Source organism: Pleuronectes platessa, chromosome 9 (assembly GCF_947347685.1).
Source record: "Pleuronectes platessa chromosome 9, fPlePla1.1, whole genome shotgun sequence".
Taxonomy (NCBI): Eukaryota; Metazoa; Chordata; class Actinopteri; order Pleuronectiformes; family Pleuronectidae; genus Pleuronectes; species Pleuronectes platessa.
The window spans coordinates 15266641-15288099 of NC_070634.1; the positions used below are offsets into that span (position 1 = coordinate 15266641).

Here is a 21459-nt window from a genome sequence, read left to right on the forward strand (position 1 = left end):
AAAGTGGCTTAAAAGTGTTTTAATATGTCCTCCCTCAATTTTAGGCAACACTACAAAGACATTCAAATAAAAGGACAGCAACTGTTCACGCTTTTTGTTTCAACAATACAAAATAATCTTCAGAAATAAAATAAGCAATACTTATATATATGATACTCTTAAATGAAAATCTAACTTAAAACGGCACAATAAATCTCTCGCATCAACTTTTAAGCCTTCGGGTCTGTGCAACCATTTCTTCCCTGTCCTACATCTGTGTGAAATAAAATCTTTACAATGTTAACCAGACAAAAGAAAAAACATGTTCCCCTTTACTCTTTCTTCTGTTACACACCACAGGATGCAGGCACAAGGAAGAAAGTCAAAGACTATAACTAATTTTGTTTCTCATTACAGTAGATATTCAGTCTCATTTTTATGACTAAAGCTTCTCTTTTCTGCTAACCAGACTGTGGAAGAAAAAAAGATTACTAGGCATATTATTTCAATGACAAGACCATGGCTGCAAACAGTAACACTGCCATTTCTTAAGTGCTTCATTTTCTCCGCATGCTACAGACTGTGCAACGTAACACTCGCTCCCCTCCAAGACAGAATGACTCTTCAGTGTGACCTTTGCAGAAAAAAGAACCCATGGGGGATGTTGCACGAAGCAGAGCTTGTGTGTCTTTGTAGATTTCTGATAAAAACCTCTCCAACGCATTTACGGGGTTGGGGGGGATTTTAGTCGAGTCTTTATATTGGATCCAAGTGGAGCGGGGCCTTTGGTTACATTTAAACACTCTTCAGTCAAATTTCTTGCAGGTTTTCATCGCACATCAGGAGGAAATGTTGAGACAGTTTACAGGAGAGGGTGTGAAGAGTTCAGAAGGTCATTCAACAGAACCGCCCTCTTTTATAACCAATGAGTCAACTCCGGCACAAAGAACATCACAGTAACATACGTGTTCCTGAACATGGCTCTGTTGTGACAGGATCGCGGATGATGAAACCAGGTCTGAACAGTCAGCCTTGAATGATCTCACAGCTTCAACAGCTTAAACCCTCATCATTTGATTTTAAAAACAAACCAGCTGAAAATCGCATTTCAGTGTACAGGAGTCATGCACCGACATCTGTTCAGTGACTCATGACTCGTGTCAAGATGTTAATATCGAACTGGCCTAAAGAGCAGTAGAGTTCAAACTCTGAAAATAAAGCATAAGGTGCTTCTGATATAATAATAGCAGAGGCTCTAATATCATAGAAAACAGAACAACTGTAGTGCTTTCACTATTGTGAATAAACAAGGGAGTGATGGTCAGTACTTGTGCAATTATACTAAAATGGAATGATGCAGTCAGTAACTTTCAGGATGCGTTTTCTTTAACGGAGCCAATTTTCTCTGCAAAGTTTCAGACACACGACATCTGCAGGAAATCACGACACAGGAGGAAGGATTTGCGGTATAGATTCTCAAACTTCAGTCCTCTTCCTCCAACACACTATTCCTAATAATTCAAGAGCAGACATGTAACATGTAGTGTCAGTTATATTCATATGTGTATAGCTGCGTGTTAGGATTGTTTTCAAGATAAGAACATTTTAGAGTTGTGACACTGTACCAGTCTCTAAACTAGCAGACGCCTCCGCTCTGGGAAGCGGGGGTCAAGCACTTTCTGCCTCCTCCTTCTTGTCTTTTTTGCCCTCCCCCTCTCCCTCCACCTCCCCCATGTCGCTGACGTCCCGTCGGCGTTTGCGGTTGCGAGCGCTGGCCTTGGACGCGGGCAGGGACTCCATGCCCAAGACCTTGTGGATCTGACGGAACGCGAGCAGCCGCAGAGCATGCTGGAACCAAAGAAAACAGAGATGGGAAATTTGTATTTGTAGAGCTACATATTTCTTCATAAGAAACTTGGATATTTAAATTTGACAACTGACAGTGCATAGTGACACAAAACACAGGGAAAAGATGATGCATTTAAATGTAAAACCAGTGAGCTGTAATACCCAACAAGTTGTCCAATTTTATTTGATTATCTTGCTTACACCTACTCAATAATTACAATTATATATACATCCCATATAAATAACTAATCTGTTTTTCTATTTAAAACATGATTATATATAGTACTTTGCACTCGCCATTTCCTCTTCACACCTTCCTGAGACATCTTCACAGCTCTTAAATTAGCTTTTCAGTTTCAGTCTCGTTTCCTCCAGTTTCCTCCTCCTGTCTGCAGCTCTACACTCACTCTACAGTTTCACTATTGCTAACATTAATTTAAAAAGTCTTTCACCGCACTGTCTCTCAATTTGCACGTCCATATTCACACAAATATCAAACCAATTTGGAATTATTTTTATGTGGATCTCACTTAGCAGCTGCTTTTTTCAGGTGACTGACTCCAGGCCAAACATGTTGCAGGTTAAACTACCTGGTTACTTAAAAGTAACCCACACTTCTGAGCCAATCAAATTCAGAGGCCATGGTATCAATGGGGTGTGTATTGGTACCTGTGCACTGGCCGTTATGTCCTCTCTGTCTTGAAGCATCATGGTTCCCAAAGCATCTGTTGATTCCTTCTCACAGGGGTCCATCAACCCCGGTCCGTCTGAGTAAGAGGACAAGAAAACAAGCATATAAGACCAAGTCAAAACTTTGTACAAGATTTCAATACAGACATATTCCAAACAAAGCTGTTCCTCATATTCAAGTTTTTCTGTTTACTACAGCAGAGGCAGAAAATGGTGAATTAAAGGTTCAGTTAGTAGAATTAAGGGACATCTAGGTGTGAAGTTGCATGTTGCAGCTGAATCCTCCTGACCTCACCCTCCCCTTCCAAACATGTTAGAGAGCCTGTGGTAGACTTCATTTGTCGTAAAAACTCATAAGGTGTTTAGTTTGTCCAGTTTGGGCTACTGTAAAAAAAGCAAAAAAACATGGCGGCCTTCGTAGAGAGGACCTGTTACCGATGTTAATATAAAGTATTTAAATATACAGGGACCATTCGAGAGGAAAGAAAAAAAACAATTCGTACCCGTTAGATGAAACACCCTAGTGAAACACCACTAGGATCATTTTATATTCAATTTCTGCCGATGGTTCCCTTTCACCTAAATCTTACACACTGGACCTTTAATGTCTTAAAGCTGATATTGATTTTCCAACTAAATGAAATGGGACAAGAAACATTGTCTTGAAAGTTATACCAACTGTTTGACAAGTCATAAAATGTAGAAGTTGTCTGAAGCATAGCAGTGTTGCCATATTCACTGGTTAGTACATTCACTTCTTTCTAGGTAATTTGGTGTGGGAAACTTGTTTTGGATGATTTGTGATAATTCCGTCCCCTTTTTGAAACGTTTGGGTGATTTCCATCATATCCTCTGATCTAAGCGGTGTGATGACACCGTGACTCACGTCAATTAAGTTGCACAATCGAGTTGAAATCTCTCTTATTCCAAATCATTATCACGTCAGAGCTATGTGATAGAAGCACTATGACTCATATTTAAGTAAAACCTTGATGTTGATTGCAGAATTATCTCAATGCTTTAATGTCAGTTTACTGATACATGTATGAAATAATCTGTGTTTGCTCGTCTCATTCAGCTTGTCTGACCTGGCAGCAAGATGCCTGTGGAGATGCACTCCAGGACTCTGCGCATGGCCTCCCCCGGGCTCAGTGGACCTGAAGCACTGCTGATCACCTTCTCCACCAGCAGCTCCATCGCCTGAAGGCAAACACAGAGAGATACTGGTATGATTCAGGTTGCTTATAAATAATGCAACTTTTCCATGTCTTGACTCTTGTTTGAAAACACTATGTGAGGAGGACATTTGGTGTCCTCTCGGCGTCTCCTTACATAAGATGTATGTATGAATTGATGCATTAAAAATGAAGTAGAGTCCTTGCTGTGGGTAAGCTGTTACAAGGGTGATACAACATGAGCTGCATCATTTCACTTATTGGCGTTTACGCCAATAAACAGAACACAATACAGACAAGTTAAAAAATATATATATTTTAAATAGACAAAACATATGAGACAAGTGACGCACTTACCCAGCTGGGCAGCTTCGCCCAGGTGGGCACCCGCTGACATAAATCTCTCAGCAGCCGAATGATGATCACACAGGACTGCAGCCCATTGGCTCGAGCCTTCAGAAATAACAGCAATCAAATAATAAAAAGGCTTTTGTTAAGATAGAGAATAAATTGTGAAAATAAAAATATGATTAAACATATAAAAGGTGAGTGAAAGTATAAATTGGAAAGTATTATATAGGATTCAACTGTAGAATATATCCTGCTTTGTAAATAGAGATTCTAGACCAAAATAAATAATCTTCATACTAGAATTTAATCAAAGAAAAAAACATGAGAACATGAACAAAAGGAGAAAACAGGAAGAACCTTGAATTCCACATTAATGAGCTAAAGTGGTTCTTCTTTGCAACCACAAAGACAGAGTCCTATTAAACGCCTAAAAAAAGGAAGTGAGATCATAACTATCTCAGCATCACTGATTCAATTCAGATGTATTTAAGGACCAACAGGGGTTCTGTAACTGGAATACGTTAATGAAATAACATTTTTAATAGTATTTGTTACAACCTGGGTAAAAGGCCGAGAGACACGGCTTTGTGATGCATTTACCTGAAACCATTTGGCGTGACGGAGCGCTGCCAGGTATTCCAGACATTTCCTCTTATTCAGAAGATCAGGAGGATCCTTCTCAGCCACATCTGCTGGATACAACACGTACTGACTCATTACTTACAGTCAAAAATACAGCACAACTCAAATGACGACTGCAGCGCATAATAAGTGTTGATACTGCTGATGTACACTCGCTGATCAGGGATGAGACTATAAACAGCCACTGGATAAGCATGTGTATCTGATGTGACCAGACATTTCCTCGAATCCTAAGAAACTGCTGGTTGTTTGGTGAAAAAAACAAAACAAGGGTAAGATATGAAAGAAAAAGTATGTGACCATAAAATGAGGAAGACTAGAATCTCTTTAGGTTTTACAGATATTTTCTGAATGGAGGAAAATAGCAAAGAAAACGTAAATTAGCACAAGTGTGTTTCTTTTGGGAGTGGAAGGTTATAGATACATGCAAAAAAGAAGGAATCCAATGCATTCAAAAGGTGGTTAGTTTAGATTAAAGACACTAATCCCCATTTAATTGGTTGGGAAGATGGGGAACATGGTACAGACGTAAACTTTCTATGGACAGACATTTTCACATGTCAAACTCTGGTGTAACCAATAACTTTGATAATGTCCTCATTCCATTGTGTGTGTTTTATTGTCAGAGCTGAAGCACAGACCATGTTTGTCCGCTGAGCTTATTGGGGCCATTTATAATGTTATTAGTTACACCTGCACTTAATTCTGTTATCACAAGTCAAAATGTCTTTATGATAAAGGCGTTTCAAATGTATTTATTTATCAAGCTTTCCTGATTTATCATAATGAATTTCATCCCTCATCATAAAGAATTTCCTCCCTCATCATATTGTTTCCAGTTCAGAATTTACTAAAGGCTTCATCATGGAAATGTACCTACTAATTTTCACAGTAAGTTAGAATTTCCCCTTCAATAAACTCCAAATTAAACTTTTGGATTTCCTCTATTTTGCATCTGAACCTCTTCTTTGTATGAGCGACTTTCCCAGACATTTTACAATGAATCCAAAATGTCTCATCTGCCACTTGGGAGCATTTAACAACTGAACCATGGACTTTCTGTAGATACTGACGATACAAAAAATGAACCGTCAAATAGCAGATAAAGGCACAGGACTGAAGAAACCGCTCTCCATATTTTAAAGGATAGATTCACAATTTTTCAAATTTGCCTTTAAACAATACTGGCCACAAAGAGATCCCTTCATAATGACCTTTCATTGTAAGTGATGGGGGATGAACTCAGTGGATACCGCTTTTGTTGTGCGTGTTCATGCAAAAAGCGTGCAGACTAAACCCACTCTCTGGACAAACAACTCAGGGGTTATTCATATGGGAAAACAATCTCAAGTAGTAAAGTAACATTATTAAAGAAAATCCATCCATGCTGTTTTGAGTTATTTTTGACCAGTCACGCAGTAAAAATTTACAATTTGCCTAGACACTTTTTTTTATAAAATGTATACTTTGGGTTTTATTGATGCCCCGTTGTGAAAGAATATTAATATGAACTACAGGAAATTTAAAATAAAAATATTGTAACTCTGAAAAAAGCTAATCTCAGACAACTGAAGGCTCTTTCTGATTCATTCAGATAAAATGGGGATGTCTTCATGCAGAAAAGAAAAGGACTGTGGGTTTTGTCACTTCCATTGAAATCGCATTAGGAAAAGATCCATAAATGACCAGTATGAACATCTATCAAAACCTGTTTCAATAAAAACTGGCTATGGTTTCAAGACAAGCTTGGAAAATGTTTTGCCTATCATTTAAAGTACATTTCATTAAAAAAGCAAACAATTTAAATTAAAGTCAAATATATTCAACACAATGGGACAAAGCCTAGGCAAAATGTGTGACACTAAAAACAAAGAATTCAAAATGATGCCAAGTCTCTGCTTGATTTAGAAATGACTATAAAAAAAAGTTTGTGTACAGATTAAAGACAAAAAAACAAGACTGCTCATCTATAAATGACTAATAACAGGTTTGTCCAAACAATCAGTGTGTGGTCTCTGGTGACTGCTAAGGTTATATTACACAACATCAGCCTTGGGACTTTCCACACTTCCATGTTCGCCACAACTGCAGCAACACCAGAGGATATTAGCTTTCTTACAGGGGAAATGCATCACAAAAACAAAGTCACTTGTTTGAAGTCTACACTACCATACCACTTAGAATCAAAGACCCATATTTATCATGCCTCTCCGAGCAGGGAGTTTTCACTGAGTCCCTCTAACGATGAATCCAGAGGGGTTTCCTGCTCTGAAAAGCTTAAGAAACATGGGCTACCTGGTTGCTTTAACTTTTCTATTCTTAGTGGTATGTGTACAAGTGTGGTCTTCAGGTCTGCCTTCGGCTTGCCTAGGTCTGCTGATACAGAACTGGGGAACTGATCAACAAACCCAAACAAAATGTAAAAATATAAAAAGACAATAGGCCACAGAAAAACATTTCTACCATGTTTTCCACATGACATCATATTGCTGACAGTGGTTGGAGCAGGAGGAGGAGTGTTTGCGACACAATGATCTTGGAAATTCCCTGAACTTCTAAATGAGGGAAAAAATAGCAATGGATTTAAGGTCATTTTGTGACTTTTGTGGTCTTGATCATTGTGAGGCGACAAAATGACACTCCAACACCTTGTTGTTGATAATGCCACAGTATGTTGCAGGGATGAGAGACGAAGGAACGGGAAGTCGTTGGACCTCAAAATCCCCCCGTAGGTATCATCGCAAAAATGCAACAAAGTAACGAGTAACAAGACTTTTCAAATAGTTCATTAGAGTAATTCCATCCCTGGGCATTATCTGAACATTGACAACTTCAGTCCAAAGGATTTATCTGAGCATGTGTTCATGAAATAAACACACCCTCGTGGCATAGAAAGGTCGGAGAGCCCGGCTTTTGATTCCCATGATGTGGAAAAGAAAGACATTGGGATCTAGTGTAACTGCAAAAAATGGGGGGAAATGAAAAGAGTGGGACAAATGAATATGCGAGTTTGTTCTTATTTTAGGGGTTAAAGAGAAATATAAATAAATGTGGGCTTAGTTAAAGTCCCACTTCAAATTTTTGGGTTTTTTAAGCCTAAACTTTTGCTGCTAACGGGTGGAGAGGAAGCAAGTAATATATATATATATATATATATGTATATATAGTGTATTACACACATTGCTGACAGTTGGTTGTCTGGTACTGAAAGCTTTGGCTTCTCTAACCTTTCTCAGCCGCTTTTTCTTCTGCCTGCTTGTCCTTCTCAGAAGCAGGGTCCTCCCTCATCAGCGGCGAGGTGAGAGAAATGGTCACCTGCATTTTGGGCTCCTTGCTTGAAAATATGACGATGTTCGCCTCCTCGGGGTGAGCCTGCACCTCATACTGATCTTCAGAAAATGTCTGCCGGTTAAAAGGACACTTGGGATTACTCACTACAGAGGAGGAGGGGTGTCGGGGCAGAGAATAGCCTTGTTTGGGTTACAGGGCAGTACTGTGGTGTTTTCAACCCTGGGTTTTCTTTCTCTTGAGGATGGGATCATAGTTCCCTTATTCAAACAGGGTCACTAACGAGAACAATATAATTTCTCAACAATATCTTTGCTATAGTTAGGTTTAAGACGATAGGGGGGCAGTTAAAGAAAAACAAATCCCCAACTCACTCTGTAGGATTCAGGTGTCATAACCAGGCAGTAAATCTAAAGATCAGCGAAAAGCACCCTTAATGAAACACTCATTACAGCTGAAATAGGAGGGAGGAAGAGTGAGGAATTAAAACACTGCACAACCTTGTATGTAGATACCAAACCTCTTCTGTGGACCCTAAATAGAAATTCAAATGATTCTCCTTTCCAGCAGTTTTGTCATTTGTGAACATGGAAAAAACCACCCAAATGTGGAATCCACACATTTAAGATATAATATCTTAATAAAAGTAAGTAGCTTTACTTTAGTTTAGGGATCTTGATACTAAGAAACATGAGGAATGTATATCCCTTAACGACTGAGCAGTCAACAGTCTACTATGGAAAAGGTTCATTGTCATCATTTTCAAAAATTCATTGGAATTGGAGAACAAACAGCTCAGGCTGTGGAGAGATTCTTACATGTTCACTAATGGTAAATGAACTGCTGGAGCATATGAACCCAAAAAGCATGAAGGAAGTCCTGGGGTTTTTCTGGTTTGGTCCTGACTGATAAAATTGAAGTTACTTCATCACAACATTCAAATAATACATTTTAGTTGCTTTCATGGTAAGAACTTCTTGTTTCCATTCTCTTTGTTACGGAACCCTTCCGTCTCCCAGTCCCTCAATATCCTGCTCCCATGATACAAGTCATGAGGCGATGCATGATGCAGAACACGTTCCTCTTTTTATCTACTGCACCTGGTTATATTTTCCCAAGGATCTTTATTTTTGAGGTTTTTCTATATGATCCCACTGATTGTTATTCTTATAATTTAAGATAATACTTTGAATGTGGGAAAGTCAGTGTTGTGAAATGTATTTAATTTAATACAACCCCCCCTTCCAAAACCTCATACACAGCATGGAAAGAGGAAAACAGTGACTTTCAGGGTCCTGATGAGGTAATCTTACCGCCAGTTCCTTGGGCAGCTGTTTGCTGATGTTTGTCAGCAAAGAAATCGTGGGTTTCTGAGCAGTCAGAAGGATGAGCTCCACGTTTCGGTCCTCACGAAGCAGCAGGCCTTTGGCCAGGATGCCAACCCTCATCACACCTTTTAGCAGCCGGGCTGAATTCTCAGCGCTTTCAGAGGAAAAAAGAGTAAGGGCTTGCATGGCTGGTTTGACATTTTAATGTCTTATCTTATATCTTGAGGTGAACTTCAGCAGATTTCCTGTGAATCCCTATTTGTAGAAAATTATCCATACATACATGAGTCAACTTAGACCACCGTCTAAATCGGTTGCATTTGTAGCAACGTGATAGCTCTGTGTCTAAACACAGAGTCATAATGAACATTTTATTAATGCATGACTTCTATTTTTGCCTGACCACACATTCTGCATTCATATTTGATAGTCTTGCATCTCAGTGCAGCTCTTTGGTTAAGTCAAGACAACAAAAGAGCTTTTAGGCGTAAACAATCCCAGTCTTTGTTTTTATCAATATTCCTAGTGGAGAACAAACACTCAATTAAAATTTCATATCACGCTGAAAGTGAACAAAAATATCATGTTTTTTAGTGCTGTCACAGTATTTTTACAATGTGCTGGAAAAGTACTGATATGAATCCTAAAACTGAATCATTATTGTTACTACTGGTGTTGTAACTTTAATATCATTCACTCAGTCGCATGCAGAGGAATCGTAGTGTTTCTCCTGCCGGACGACTTTTACCACCAATTCAACGACTGTGAGATTTAAAAATATTAAAACATGGAGGTGCTGCAGCTGCCCGGCGACCAAATTAAACATTCACAGTGGTTGTTGGAAAAAATGTGAATCAGTCCATATTTACACTCTAAATATAAATAGAGATGATTTTGCTCTGTAGCTACCATCACAAGAAAGCAGCATCCAGCTAAGATGTGTGTATTTGCCAACAGTCACATTTTACCTTTTATCGTCTCCTTCTTCAGAAGCAGCAGGGGCAACAACTGGCGTCCCCTTCTCCAACAGGGAGTCAGACACCAGCTTTAGGGCTCTCTCCGTGTGGGAGACGATCCTCTGAACGGCCTGTAGCTCGTCTTCCACTGGGTAAATGGTGGAGTGCTTGGCCATGATGTGGCGGTCATCAGGGGAGTCAGGCCGACGCACGCACGTCTTAAGGGAGAGGGGAGAATACATGATAACCCCTCTGTCTCAGTGAAAGTTAGTTTTTATATCTATTATTGTCTTTAAAAAAAAATGAGAAGTGAAGTTCTGGAGCTCACCAGTAGAGGGGGCACCGGCATACCAGGGCGGCTCATTAGTGGTGGAGGAGCCATCCTGCGTCTCTGCTCCCCCCAGTACATCTGCTCCTCCTCCATTCTCCTCCAATACATGTCCTCCTCATACCGCCTGCAGGAGAGAAACATTTAAATGGCATTCAGTTCATTTAAATGTTGTTTATTCCCATAGGGAAATACCATGTTTGTCATGAAAAGTACACAAGAGTCCATCAAAGTACTATTCTGAAAGAATTCTCTGATCTAAAGGAAATGATACAAAAGGGTAATTTGTCAAAACATGCGTTAGCTGAGGAGAGTCTAAAGTTATAAGATTTGTATTTCTTGTAAGAGAAGAACTATGACTCAGGCCTGATATAAACAACATTGTAAATACAGGAAACTTCTTGAAGTGGTGACCTCTGTCAGCTGATGAACTTTACTAGCTTCCCCTCTGCTAATATTACCCGATGATGCATCTTCCTCATATTTCCCTTGTTAGTCTGTTCTGTGTTTACCAAGGAAATCTTGTTTTTGAGTTTGAGTCTCTGACTAAGATCTCTGGCCTCTGACCTCATCTCCATGTGCCAGCGCTGCTCGTCGTCCCTCTGTCTCTTCAGCACGGCCTTCTGCTTCTGCTTCTTCAGCTTGCTCTCCTGCAGCTTCCTGGCCCGGTTACTGGGCTTGATCTCCACAGGAAGTTCTGGGTTCACTTTCTTCTACAGAGACCCAGAGAATGTAATGTGACAGTCGACATGTGATCTAACCCCTGTGTCTTGGCATGCCCACACAACTGCAGTATATATTAGTATTGCAATAATAATATTGAACATTTCTCTCAAAATCCCACGGCACACCATTTTGGAATCACTGGTCTAGACTGTGACAGTCCACCATAGTCTAATTGGTCTTACCACAGTTTCATAATGATCCAAAAAGATTTAAACACTTCTCATTATAAAATAAAATAGAATTTACTTAGAATTTTGCACTGTTGCATTAGCTGCAGCTCTTTTCCCTTTTCTCTCTCTCACTAAAACATTGACCCGTCTTTCATAGTCGAGCTTGCCATCAGCAGCAACAGGAGAAATAGTTCTGCCAGAACACAACACCTGCCATTTGGGTGTGGGTGAGAATGTACCCAGCCCCCCCATGGGGCAGCTCCGATTACATATAGAATCTTAAGACCGCAGATAATAACTGAACTGCCTTGTTCTGTTGCTTTCCACTCTAAAGAAAACCTCAAGCATCTCAACTTTCCTCATGCCTGCTTATCGCTCTGGGTAACTAGTCAGACAGGATCTTGGCTCAGTGAATCTTCCTCACCTTGTACTGCAGTCTGTGCCTTCTTCCCTTCAGGTGCATGTCTTTAGCATTGGGGTCGTTGAAGCTGCACTCACACAGTTTACAGTGAAATCGAATAACTTTGCCTTCGTCGTTACGAACCTGAAAAAGAAAAGACAGTGGGGGGTGAATACAGAATAGTGCAGGATGTGTGAGTGACACAGAGGAGTTGATACACAAAAGGCTAGATAAAAGTAGGAATCTTGACGATATTTTCCTGCCCACCTCCTCTACATAGTCGTGTCCCACTGGCTGGATGTCACCCAGGCCACCTTCTCTGTCGAAATCCTCATCATCACTCTGAGACTCGTACTTCTGAAGTGAATGTACCGTGGGCACCTCCACCTTCGCAGGCACCACCGCTGCTACTACTGGTAGTGTCACAGCTGGAGTGCTGACAGGCTTAGTGGCTGCGAGGAAGACAAGACATTATAGATTAGAGAGTTCAATTTCAGGTATTTTAATTGCCCATGAATCTGAAGAAAAACATCCAACTTATAATTTATATTTCTAGTTCTTTTGCAGGCCGATACATTTAGAAATATGAATTATCGATTGGAATTAACTATCCAACGTCTTAAAATCAAAGGAGTACATTATTAAAACAATTTCAAGTTTTTGGATTGGTCGATTTGTGAATTTGAGGAGAGCAAATTACTTATTTTATTTTACAAGTGAATTTGTTAAGTGACCAAGATTAAAAAAGGGCTTTAGTTTTCTGAAAATTGCCTCTGAAGTTGAGTAAGAGCTTCTACTTAAAGGTTCAGGGTGTAGAATTTAGTGACATCTAGTGGTGAGGATGCATGTTGCAGCTGAATACACCTCACCCTCTCCTTCCAAACATGAGAGAGAACCTGTGGTAACCTTAATTTGTCATAAAAACTCAAAAGGTGTTAAGTTTGTCCAGTTTGGATGAATGTAAAAAAACATGGCAGCCTTCGTGGAGAGGACTCACTCCCTCTAAATATAAAGTATTTAAATATAAAGGGCCCATACTAGGGTAAAGAAAACAACAATTCATCCCACTAAACTTTATTATTAAAAATCCCCTCTCTGCTAATATTATACGAAATACGACAGCGATGACACAGCTACCAAAATTATGTCTTTTAACTATTAATTTAGATGTAGATTGGGCCATGTGTGCACTGAGCATCTCTGTTGTGGAGGTAAATACTATAAAATTCTCATAGTGGAGCAGTGGGTAATCCCAAACAAATTAACTGGATCGGGGGAAAACCAGTTCTATTTATCTACATGAGAAATCACCAAACTTACAAATGACCGTTATTTTGGAAGGAGCTGCTCTCCTGACCGGTGGTGTAGTTTTAGCCATGGCGTGTACAGACACCTGTTTTGGTGTTGCAGCGGGAGTGGAAGTGGTTGAGGCCAAGGCAGGAGTGGAGGTTGGGACTGGAGGTTTCCCAGCTATCGAGGTTGTGACGACTGGAGCAGAATTCACCAACACGGGCTCAGTGGAAGGTATAGGTTTGCCAAGCTTGGTGTGAAGTTTCACCACCTTTCCAGGAATGACAAAGGGAGACAGAGGGAGATACGTCCATTTAAGGCTGCTGATATTTAATCCCATCGCAGTTCCCTCAGGGAGGTTTTGTCCTTAGACTCTGACAGACGTCAGATGAGTACACGTCATCTAAAAAAAGCCTCATAAGTTCTTCTCCAGCTGAGATCATGATTAGTATTCTCTCACTCACACACACAGTCAATCTTCTCTGTAGCAGTGGAGCAGGTGTAATGACCCAAAGCTCAATTAACATAAATACAAATGAGCAAGATGATGGTGACACTTAATCCAACAAGTTTGAGAAGTTTCTCCTGCTGGAATCTCTTAGAGCCAAATTGTCAAATGTCGCTTTTTGAATGAACTAAATATGTTGGTTGTGTTACTGAACTGTACAAGATGTTATTGTGTGAAAATGTTAAGTTTGCAGACACACGAAACAAACAGCAGTAGATCAATGTGTTGTGTTTTTACAAGAGTAGGTCACACTGAAATCTTTACTCCTCACATCATGCTTTTAGTTAAACGTTTTCTTGCCTTGCATTCAGAGCATTTAACCATTTCACAGGGATTTTCTCTGGTGTGCAGTCACTACTTCCATCATATTTTCATCATGCAACAACCCATGCTCCAGTTTGGTACAATAACATGGTTTAAATTATTAGTAAAATTTGAAATAGTAATAATAATTGTTGGGAAATTAACAGTTTCATCACTAAAACAAAACAGATATTGAGAGACTTAAAGAACACAGTAAAAGCAGGTAAATACAACTTACCTTCTGGTGTTTGGCCCCACGGATATGGGCGGCGTAGGCGTCCACTCCAGTGCAGGAGACGTCGCATAACTCACAACGAAGCTGAGTCTGGATCCCCCTGGGCCCGTTCGTGGTCCCCGACTGTCCCCCAGACTTCAGGGCTGCCTCCTTCTTCTTATGTTTCTGACCCTCCAGGTGCTCCCGGTATGTCTGGTGCAGGAAATCACACCAGTTAACTTTCTTTTTGTCATGTTGATGAAATAATTCAATATAATTATCACAGGCAACTGATGATACAAAGCACTAAAGAGACAATCCACCATCTGCTCTTAACTGAGATCATTTTTTTATTAGTTTATGTCTTTTGCTGCTCAGTTATGCACAACAGAATGGCCCTGTTATAAAGACCCTTAAAAATTAAATCTTGTTAATTCCACCTCATTTCTAATCTCTTACCTGAGGGCCTGCACAGCTGATCTTGCAAATGTCGCAGTAGTGGAGCTGCGGTTGCTTTGGAGGCCCTTTGGGTTTCTGCAGCTTGTTTTGGTGAAATGTTGGCCTTTTGTAGGCGTTTCCTGCCGGGGCTGTGACCATGTTGCTCCCTGAGTTGCTCCAGGATGAGCTTGTGAGTTGCTTGAGCGGAGGCTGGATTTGAGCCTTGGGCTGCTGTGGCTGTTGAGGCTGCTGTAGTGGAGGCTGCGGCTGGGCGAGAGTCTGCTGGGCCGGCTGGTAATAGGAGGGGGTTGATGTGGAGGTGTAGCCAGTTGTATCATAATTGGAGTAGCTTAGGCCTGAAGGTGAGAAGGTAGAGGAAGACAGTGAGGACCGAGAGTTATTGAATATTATTAATTAACAAGAAATGTAGAGGTCTTCAAGGTGAGGTGTGGAAAACCAACACATCTTTTAGAGAGAACAGCTAATGCAACTCCTGCAAGAAGCTAGTGGTGGTGGTGGTGCACTGCTCTACTGTGCAGCGACACCTGTACAAATATGATGGAATCATGTTAGTCATTTGAAGGAAGGATTTCCTGCATCCTCAGCAAAAAATTCAGCATCAGAAGTTTGCAAAGGAAAAGCTAAACAGGCCAGATGCATTTTAAAAACAAGTCATACGGAGCAATGAAGTTAAATTTAAACTTTCTAGCTGCAATGAGTCAATGAATGTTTGGAGAAAGAAGGGTGCAGCATTTCATGAAAGAAAACCTCGCAATCTGTGAAGAACAAGGTGAATTGATCATGCTTTGGTCTTGTGTTGCAGCCAGTGACACTGGAACATTTCACTAGTAGAGGGAGGAAAGGATTTGAGTAAATACCAGCAAATTTCGCCGAACTAACATCACACTGTCTGGGATGGAAAATAATCCTCATACATTCCTAAAAATCCACATTGGACTAGATCAGGAGAGAGTTGTGCCATGGCCCCAGCCCCGACCGTAGGACCATTGAAAATCTGTGGATAGACCTCAACAGAGCAGTGCACGCAAGTCCAAGAACTAGAAGACCTTTTCGAGGAAGACTAAAAGACTTGACAAGCTGTGTCGAAAGAGGTGCATACAGGACGTCTAAAATTGTATTTTCCTGTTGAAACAGTAAAAGATGGCATTAAAGTAATGTTGCAAAAAATTTTAGAAATTTGTCTCTTCCCCTTTATGCCTTTTTGTATATCAGATCATCTTTTACATGTGTGATATTTCCAGTAACCTTTGACCATTGTATATCAATGATCTTTAATCGTTTAATTTTACCTGAGTAGGAAGTGGCTGCAACGCTGGAGCTGAAGGAGGAGCCAAGGGTGTAGGATGAAATGGGAGTGGGGGGCTGCTGGACAGTAGTGGTCACTGGGTAGATGTTGTAGGTGGTGGCCACAGAGCTGGATGGAGCCAGAGGTTTCAGGGCCGTTACCTGCCTCTGGGGAGGAGGAGGCTGGCTGTACACGGTGGTTGGTGCTGGACTGTAAGCACTCTTCACTCCGACTGATAGAGAGAGAAATGGAAGGGGCAAGGGGGAGAGAGTAGAGGTGTAGAGGAAGGGCATCAGAGAGATCTGAAACTCAACCACATCCTCTGGGACTGTCAGAGGTTTTTTGGCAGAGCCGGCAGGATCCTGGTTTCTCCAGCAGAGGAGCCGCAGATCACATTTCATACATATCAAATTACCCTTCTAAGTGCAAAATAAAAAATACTGAGAATGATGACCAACAAATCCCACAGCAAGACCGAAGTGTGTGTTTGTTTGTGTGTGTGTGTGTGTGTGTGTGTCTCATGCTCTACACTGTCACCTGGAACACTAGTTATACAATAGACACTCAATATTTTTGGAGCGACTTTTAAAAGTGTGTTTATTGCCTCTTCACATGAAATAATTGGCCGATGCTTTCTGCCTAATTTCATGGTTTACCTTGGTAGCAGCAGTCACACAGTGAGTCCAAATCATCTTGCGGTGGACAAATGTTTCAAACAGCCCATAATTGCACAGTGTTAAGGGGCTTAGCACTAAAAGTGTTTAGGACACCCAGTTCAACCTCATTATCAAGTACTGTAGGACTGTGTTTGAAATCATATGGACAAATTGTGCATTAGTTTTAAATTATTTTAAACCAGACTTTTTGAAAAGTGACAAGTCTAGTGAGTCAGTGTGTCATGGTGACACAACAGTCAGTATATTTTTACATTTCTGTGCTGCATCAACTTGTCACTTGATTAAATCACAATATTAAACTAAGATCATTCTATAAAAACAACAAAAGCTGTTTGGCCAAGAAGAGATTAGTATTTTTAATTATCACACAGCGGAATTGACTGAACCTTTGTTTACAACATGATAGTACAAATAACTCACCAGTCTGGTAGTAATTCTCTGTGGGTGCCCTCTGAGCTGAGACTATACTTGTCTGGTAGTACTGCTTATTATCATACGTGGTCACAGCAGCAGGGCGTCCGTAACTGTAGTTGTCCTGCTGGAAATTACAAGAGAGGATTCAAACCAATTAAAAAACAGGTACCTGCAATTAACATATTAACTGTGCACATAATCATTTTTTAAATACGGGTAGTTTTTTTTGTGACGGTCAGAATGTCGTGATGACAATCGGTGCAGAAGCTGCATGCGTTGCTTTCTGCCCTATGTATAATGCATTTAAAAGTCACATTATAGGACTCAAACCCACAAGACCACATCATGCAATAAGCAGGTGAATGGCAGAAATCATGAAGGAAGCAGAGAGAGGCTGACCGTGTCTGAATAGACCTGGTACGTCTGTGGGGTGGTGGTGGGCTGCGGCGGGGCCGGGGGGTCCGGCTGCCTGTAGGCGTAGTCAGGAGGGGCCTGGTGGGTCTGATAAGCAGGGTAAGGGGCGGAGACCACGGGACGCGCTGCCTGGACCGGAGCTGGAGAGTAGGATGCAGTCACTGCATGAGCCACAGCCGGAGCCTGCTGGACACTGTAACTGGCTGTGGAGGGATGGGAGTAGGCCGGGGGAGGCTGGGTACTGAAGGAGAGGAGAGGGAGGGAAATTAAAAGAAGCAATACAATAAACTGCAGACTCTCTACAACCTTATCCAGGAGGAGTCCCTCCACTAGTGCAAGAAAAGCTTGTTTCTGTCATTAAAGTCCAACAGAACACAAACAGTCTTCACAGCATCATCCGTCTCTATCTGTGGGACACAGGTTGTGCCCAAACTATGTTTGCCTGCTTTTTTAAAGAGCACTAAAAAGGCAATCTGTGATCAAGTTACTTACATCAATACCAAGCCCTAAAACAACCTGCTAGATGATATCCACTAGCAACCCTGATGGCTAATCAACCCTGATGGCTAATCAACAGCAGGACTGGCTTATAGTGACTGAACAGTGCCTCAGTGAGGAGGATCATTTTAACTCAGTTTAATCTTGTGTTTTGTTACAAACATATTTTACTGCATGATGTCTTCAAATAATAACAATAATAATAATAATATATTTTTATAAAAAAACATTTCTAATAGAACCTATCTAAACACATTTATAAGGTTCTTTACTAAATACAAGGGAATATAACAGCACAGAACTAAACAAGACAAGACAAATTAAGAAAGGTTGTCAAAGTGTTAACATGTCTAATCTCCACAGGCAAACAGTTCCAAAGCCTCAGGGCCCTGATGGCTCAACCCTTAGATTACAGTTTGGAGTATAGGGAGTTAGCAGCTCTGTAATATATCTGTGGGATCGACCACAATGAGCTTTAGAAATCATTTCAACTGGCGGCCAGTGAAGGGAGGCCGAAGTTTGAGAGATGTGAGTCCTGCACTTAGTGTTGGGTATAAGATGCAGACATTAGTCACTGGCAAGGCCACAAGTGTCAGGACAAACAAGAACATGAGTGGGCTCAAATTAAATGATGGCTCAAGGTCATAAAAGAGTGACAACGCGGATTCGTTATCACAGAAAAATATCCAGGATCCAAAGTAAGAACAAAATAGTAGACAGACAAATCCACACAACCAGTGACAAGTGAGAAATTACATTTTCCAATAAGTCTGTGCATTGTCTGTGGAGCTTCCTCTATAGAAATGCCTGTGATTTAATCAACTCGTTGAGTGGACGAGTCTGTGAATACTGAGGAGACACGGACTGAGTTTCTAAGATCTAATTGTTGAATCATGGAAGTCCTACATACCGTGCAGTGAAAGGACTTCTCAACATAATGGTCAAATCAATAAGTTCAGTTTTACACTGTGCTCTTGACCGGCTCGTCTGCCTGCAACTAAAACTGCCCACAGACTCTGTTGATAACAATTTGTAACTGTAAAATGATTTGAGTTAATCATCTATCTGATTTTGCTGTTTTATATATACCATTGTAGTCAGCATTTTGATATCTGTGGATTTGTGATGTCATTGTGAGAAAGTAAAATTCATGGGCAATAAAATGTTATTGATAAATTTGTCTTATAATTAAATTTCTGGATAAATCATTCCTGTCATATGGTTTTAAGCAAATTTACACACACACTGTAACTCTGCACTTCAGTATCACAGGATGGGTAAAACTCGAATAATTACTAAGATGGGTGAAATAAAATAACCTTCACCTCCCTTTGGCTATTTTAAAGTAAATATGCCAAAAGTAAGCTGTGATTACAACACTGAAAATCTGTATGATGAGAAGCACCCGGTTTAACATAAGCAAACAGACAACGATTAAAGAGACTCTTGAATGAGTGAGCAGTGCTACAGTGAGAACTATGTGGCCTCTTGCCTTTGCCCTGCAAAACAATATATTGAGTAAGAGCGAAAGACACAGAAACTTGTTTACAAGTTGTAGAGCTAGAGACATGCTGATAATGACAGGAAGCCTATTAAGTACTATTACTAAAAATAACTTAATTTGTATGACCTCTGTTCCTTGAATTCCTGGATTTGATGTGTCAGATTGAAGGATTTTAAGGACTCCTCAGGATTATCTGCAGAACTCACTGCAGCTCTGCAGCTCCAACACACTGACACACACAGAAATCTAGTGTTTTGTTAAATCAATGACTGAGGTTAACACAGATCCTGCAGACTGATCCTCTATGAGCTCTGATCTAATGAAGAGTTTGGTGATTACACATGAATCGACCTATCAATGACTCCTGATCACCTGTCAAACTCACAGACCACATGTTTGTCAGTCTGATCGATGCTCTTTCACCCGTTTCTCCCTGTTGACATCGTCTTGCCATTAAACATTTACCCACAACAAACACAGTGAGTGAGACACAGGGGCTTCAACGGGGTAGCAGCAGGGCCAGCCCCCCTCTCCCACCCGCCCCCACCGGCCGCAGGTCACAGCTGCAGCCGCCTGACACCTCCTGTCACTGACTCGCTAAGAGAAGCGGTGAGGGGGCTGGGCCGTCGGCAGCAGCTGTCTGAGCGAGGTCGAGCCGGGGTTCACCTAATGTCAGGCAGCATGTCGTGAGGCGACGGCCCTGCGGACCCAGCGAGCTAATGCTAACAAAGCTACGCTGCCTCTCCACGCAGCGAAGCCCCACCACTGACCGAGTCACCGCCGATAAGCGGCCGCCACTGACACCCGGGGCCCGGCGGGCACGCTGACACCGGCCGGCTCCGCTTGAATTACCTGTACTGAGGGGCGGCGGCATGTGTGAAGCCGAAATAGTTGCTTGCAGCCATCTTGGCATCTCCAGTACAGTCAGTGGGGAAACAGCAGACAGCAGCAGAGAGGCTGAGGCTGACCGTCAAGATGGTTCACCTCCCGTCGGCCCCTGCGACACCAGTGCACACAGGAAGTACGTCACAGAGAAAGAGAGAGATAGTTTATTTTAACTGTGGTTTTTGTCTACATTGTTATTTATACTTTAGCAACACATATAAATGTCAGTAGAGTTTATTGGAAATAAAGAAAAGTTAATTGAATTGAAAGAGAGAGAGAAAAATAAGATATGAGAGACAGAGAGTAAAAGTATTGATACAATAGTAGTTGTCTAGTTTTCGCTTTTCCCCCCTGTTCTTTATATTTAAATGGCACAATGGTGTTTTTATCCAGCTATATAAGCTGCTGATAGTAAGTGTTCTCCTGGCTTGACAAAATGTGATATACATAAACATGTATATCTGGCAGCTCAACATTATTTTGTGTTTAAATTCTTTCCAATGACAAATGGGTTCAGCTCTAAAGTCACATACTGCTGTTACAATTATAGACATATGTATGTAAGATATTAATCGTTAAAATTAAAAGCAGGTGATATGAAACAGGTAACGTGCAAGTCTCTTAAAATCCTACTTAAGTACACAAAGTAATTGTACTTAGGTCCATTGCACCACTGCAGTGAGCTTGTTTTGTGTGTTTGTGCACGTGTCATTTCAGGTCTGCAACATGATTTAAAGAGATAAAACACGTAACGCTATGATCGGCTATGATACGTAAATCCCGAAGCGAAGGCGGAAGTAAGTACAAGTGATTCCTCTCGTCTCTCCTGCACAGGCTCCTGCCGTATCAGCTGCATGTCAGTCACGCTTGCACCGAGTTGCTGTCTAATGCAAATCAAACCAGAGGCTGCGACTCTGAAGCCAGAAGATTTAAACTGAGCATCATCTTTATATCCTAACTCAGTGTTAGAGGAAACATCTGCACACCTCTTTCTTACAGACTGTAAAAAATGACCTTGGGTTTTGCAGGCAGCGTCTCAGCGGTAGCACACAATTAGAAAATAAACAAAATTAAATTAAACTATTTACATATTATTAAACTTCTGGGGGTTACTACTGCCACCAGAT

General features: G+C 41.0%; 1 protein-coding gene across 4 annotated transcripts; it reads right to left on the bottom strand.

Moving 5' to 3' along the window:
* Positions 1 to 4: 4 nt before the first annotated feature.
* zfr2 (zinc finger RNA binding protein 2) lies at positions 5 to 20461 on the bottom strand. 4 transcript variants are annotated; one of them, XM_053430128.1, is made up of 19 exons: positions 20300 to 20461; positions 17431 to 17686; positions 17038 to 17152; positions 15945 to 16172; positions 14656 to 14990; positions 14221 to 14409; positions 13202 to 13442; positions 12149 to 12333; positions 11906 to 12025; positions 11153 to 11298; positions 10586 to 10712; positions 10270 to 10475; positions 9287 to 9455; positions 7913 to 8087; positions 4644 to 4732; positions 4050 to 4145; positions 3606 to 3717; positions 2497 to 2594; positions 5 to 1827 (listed from the first exon to the last, which is right to left on the bottom strand). In XM_053430128.1, exons 1-19 carry the CDS (start codon positions 20350 to 20352, stop codon positions 1648 to 1650), a joined length of 3120 nt encoding a protein of 1039 aa, XP_053286103.1. In that variant the 5' UTR covers positions 20353 to 20461; the 3' UTR covers positions 5 to 1647. The 4 variants fall into 4 exon arrangements, with proteins under 4 accessions (XP_053286103.1, XP_053286102.1, XP_053286101.1 ...); XM_053430127.1 differs by having other exon boundaries at positions 4644 to 4735; XM_053430126.1 differs by having other exon boundaries at positions 17038 to 17155.
* Between the last annotated feature and the right edge of the window lie 998 nt (positions 20462 to 21459).

What these genes read in the sequence shown, in the direction of transcription:
- zfr2 (XM_053430125.1), bottom strand. Translation starts at nt 20,352, where the DNA reads ATGGCTGCAAGCAACTATTTCGGCTTCACACATGCCGCCGCCCCTCAG. An exon ending in TCAGCTGTGCAGGCCCTCAG is followed by an intron (nt 14,410 to 14,655) that starts GTAAGAGATTAG and finishes TTCCTGCACCAG; the next exon opens with ACATACCGGGAGCACCTGGA. An exon ending in CGCTGGCACATGGAGATGAG is followed by an intron (nt 10,713 to 11,152) that starts GTCAGAGGCCAG and finishes TCTCTCCTGCAG; the next exon opens with GCGGTATGAGGAGGACATGT.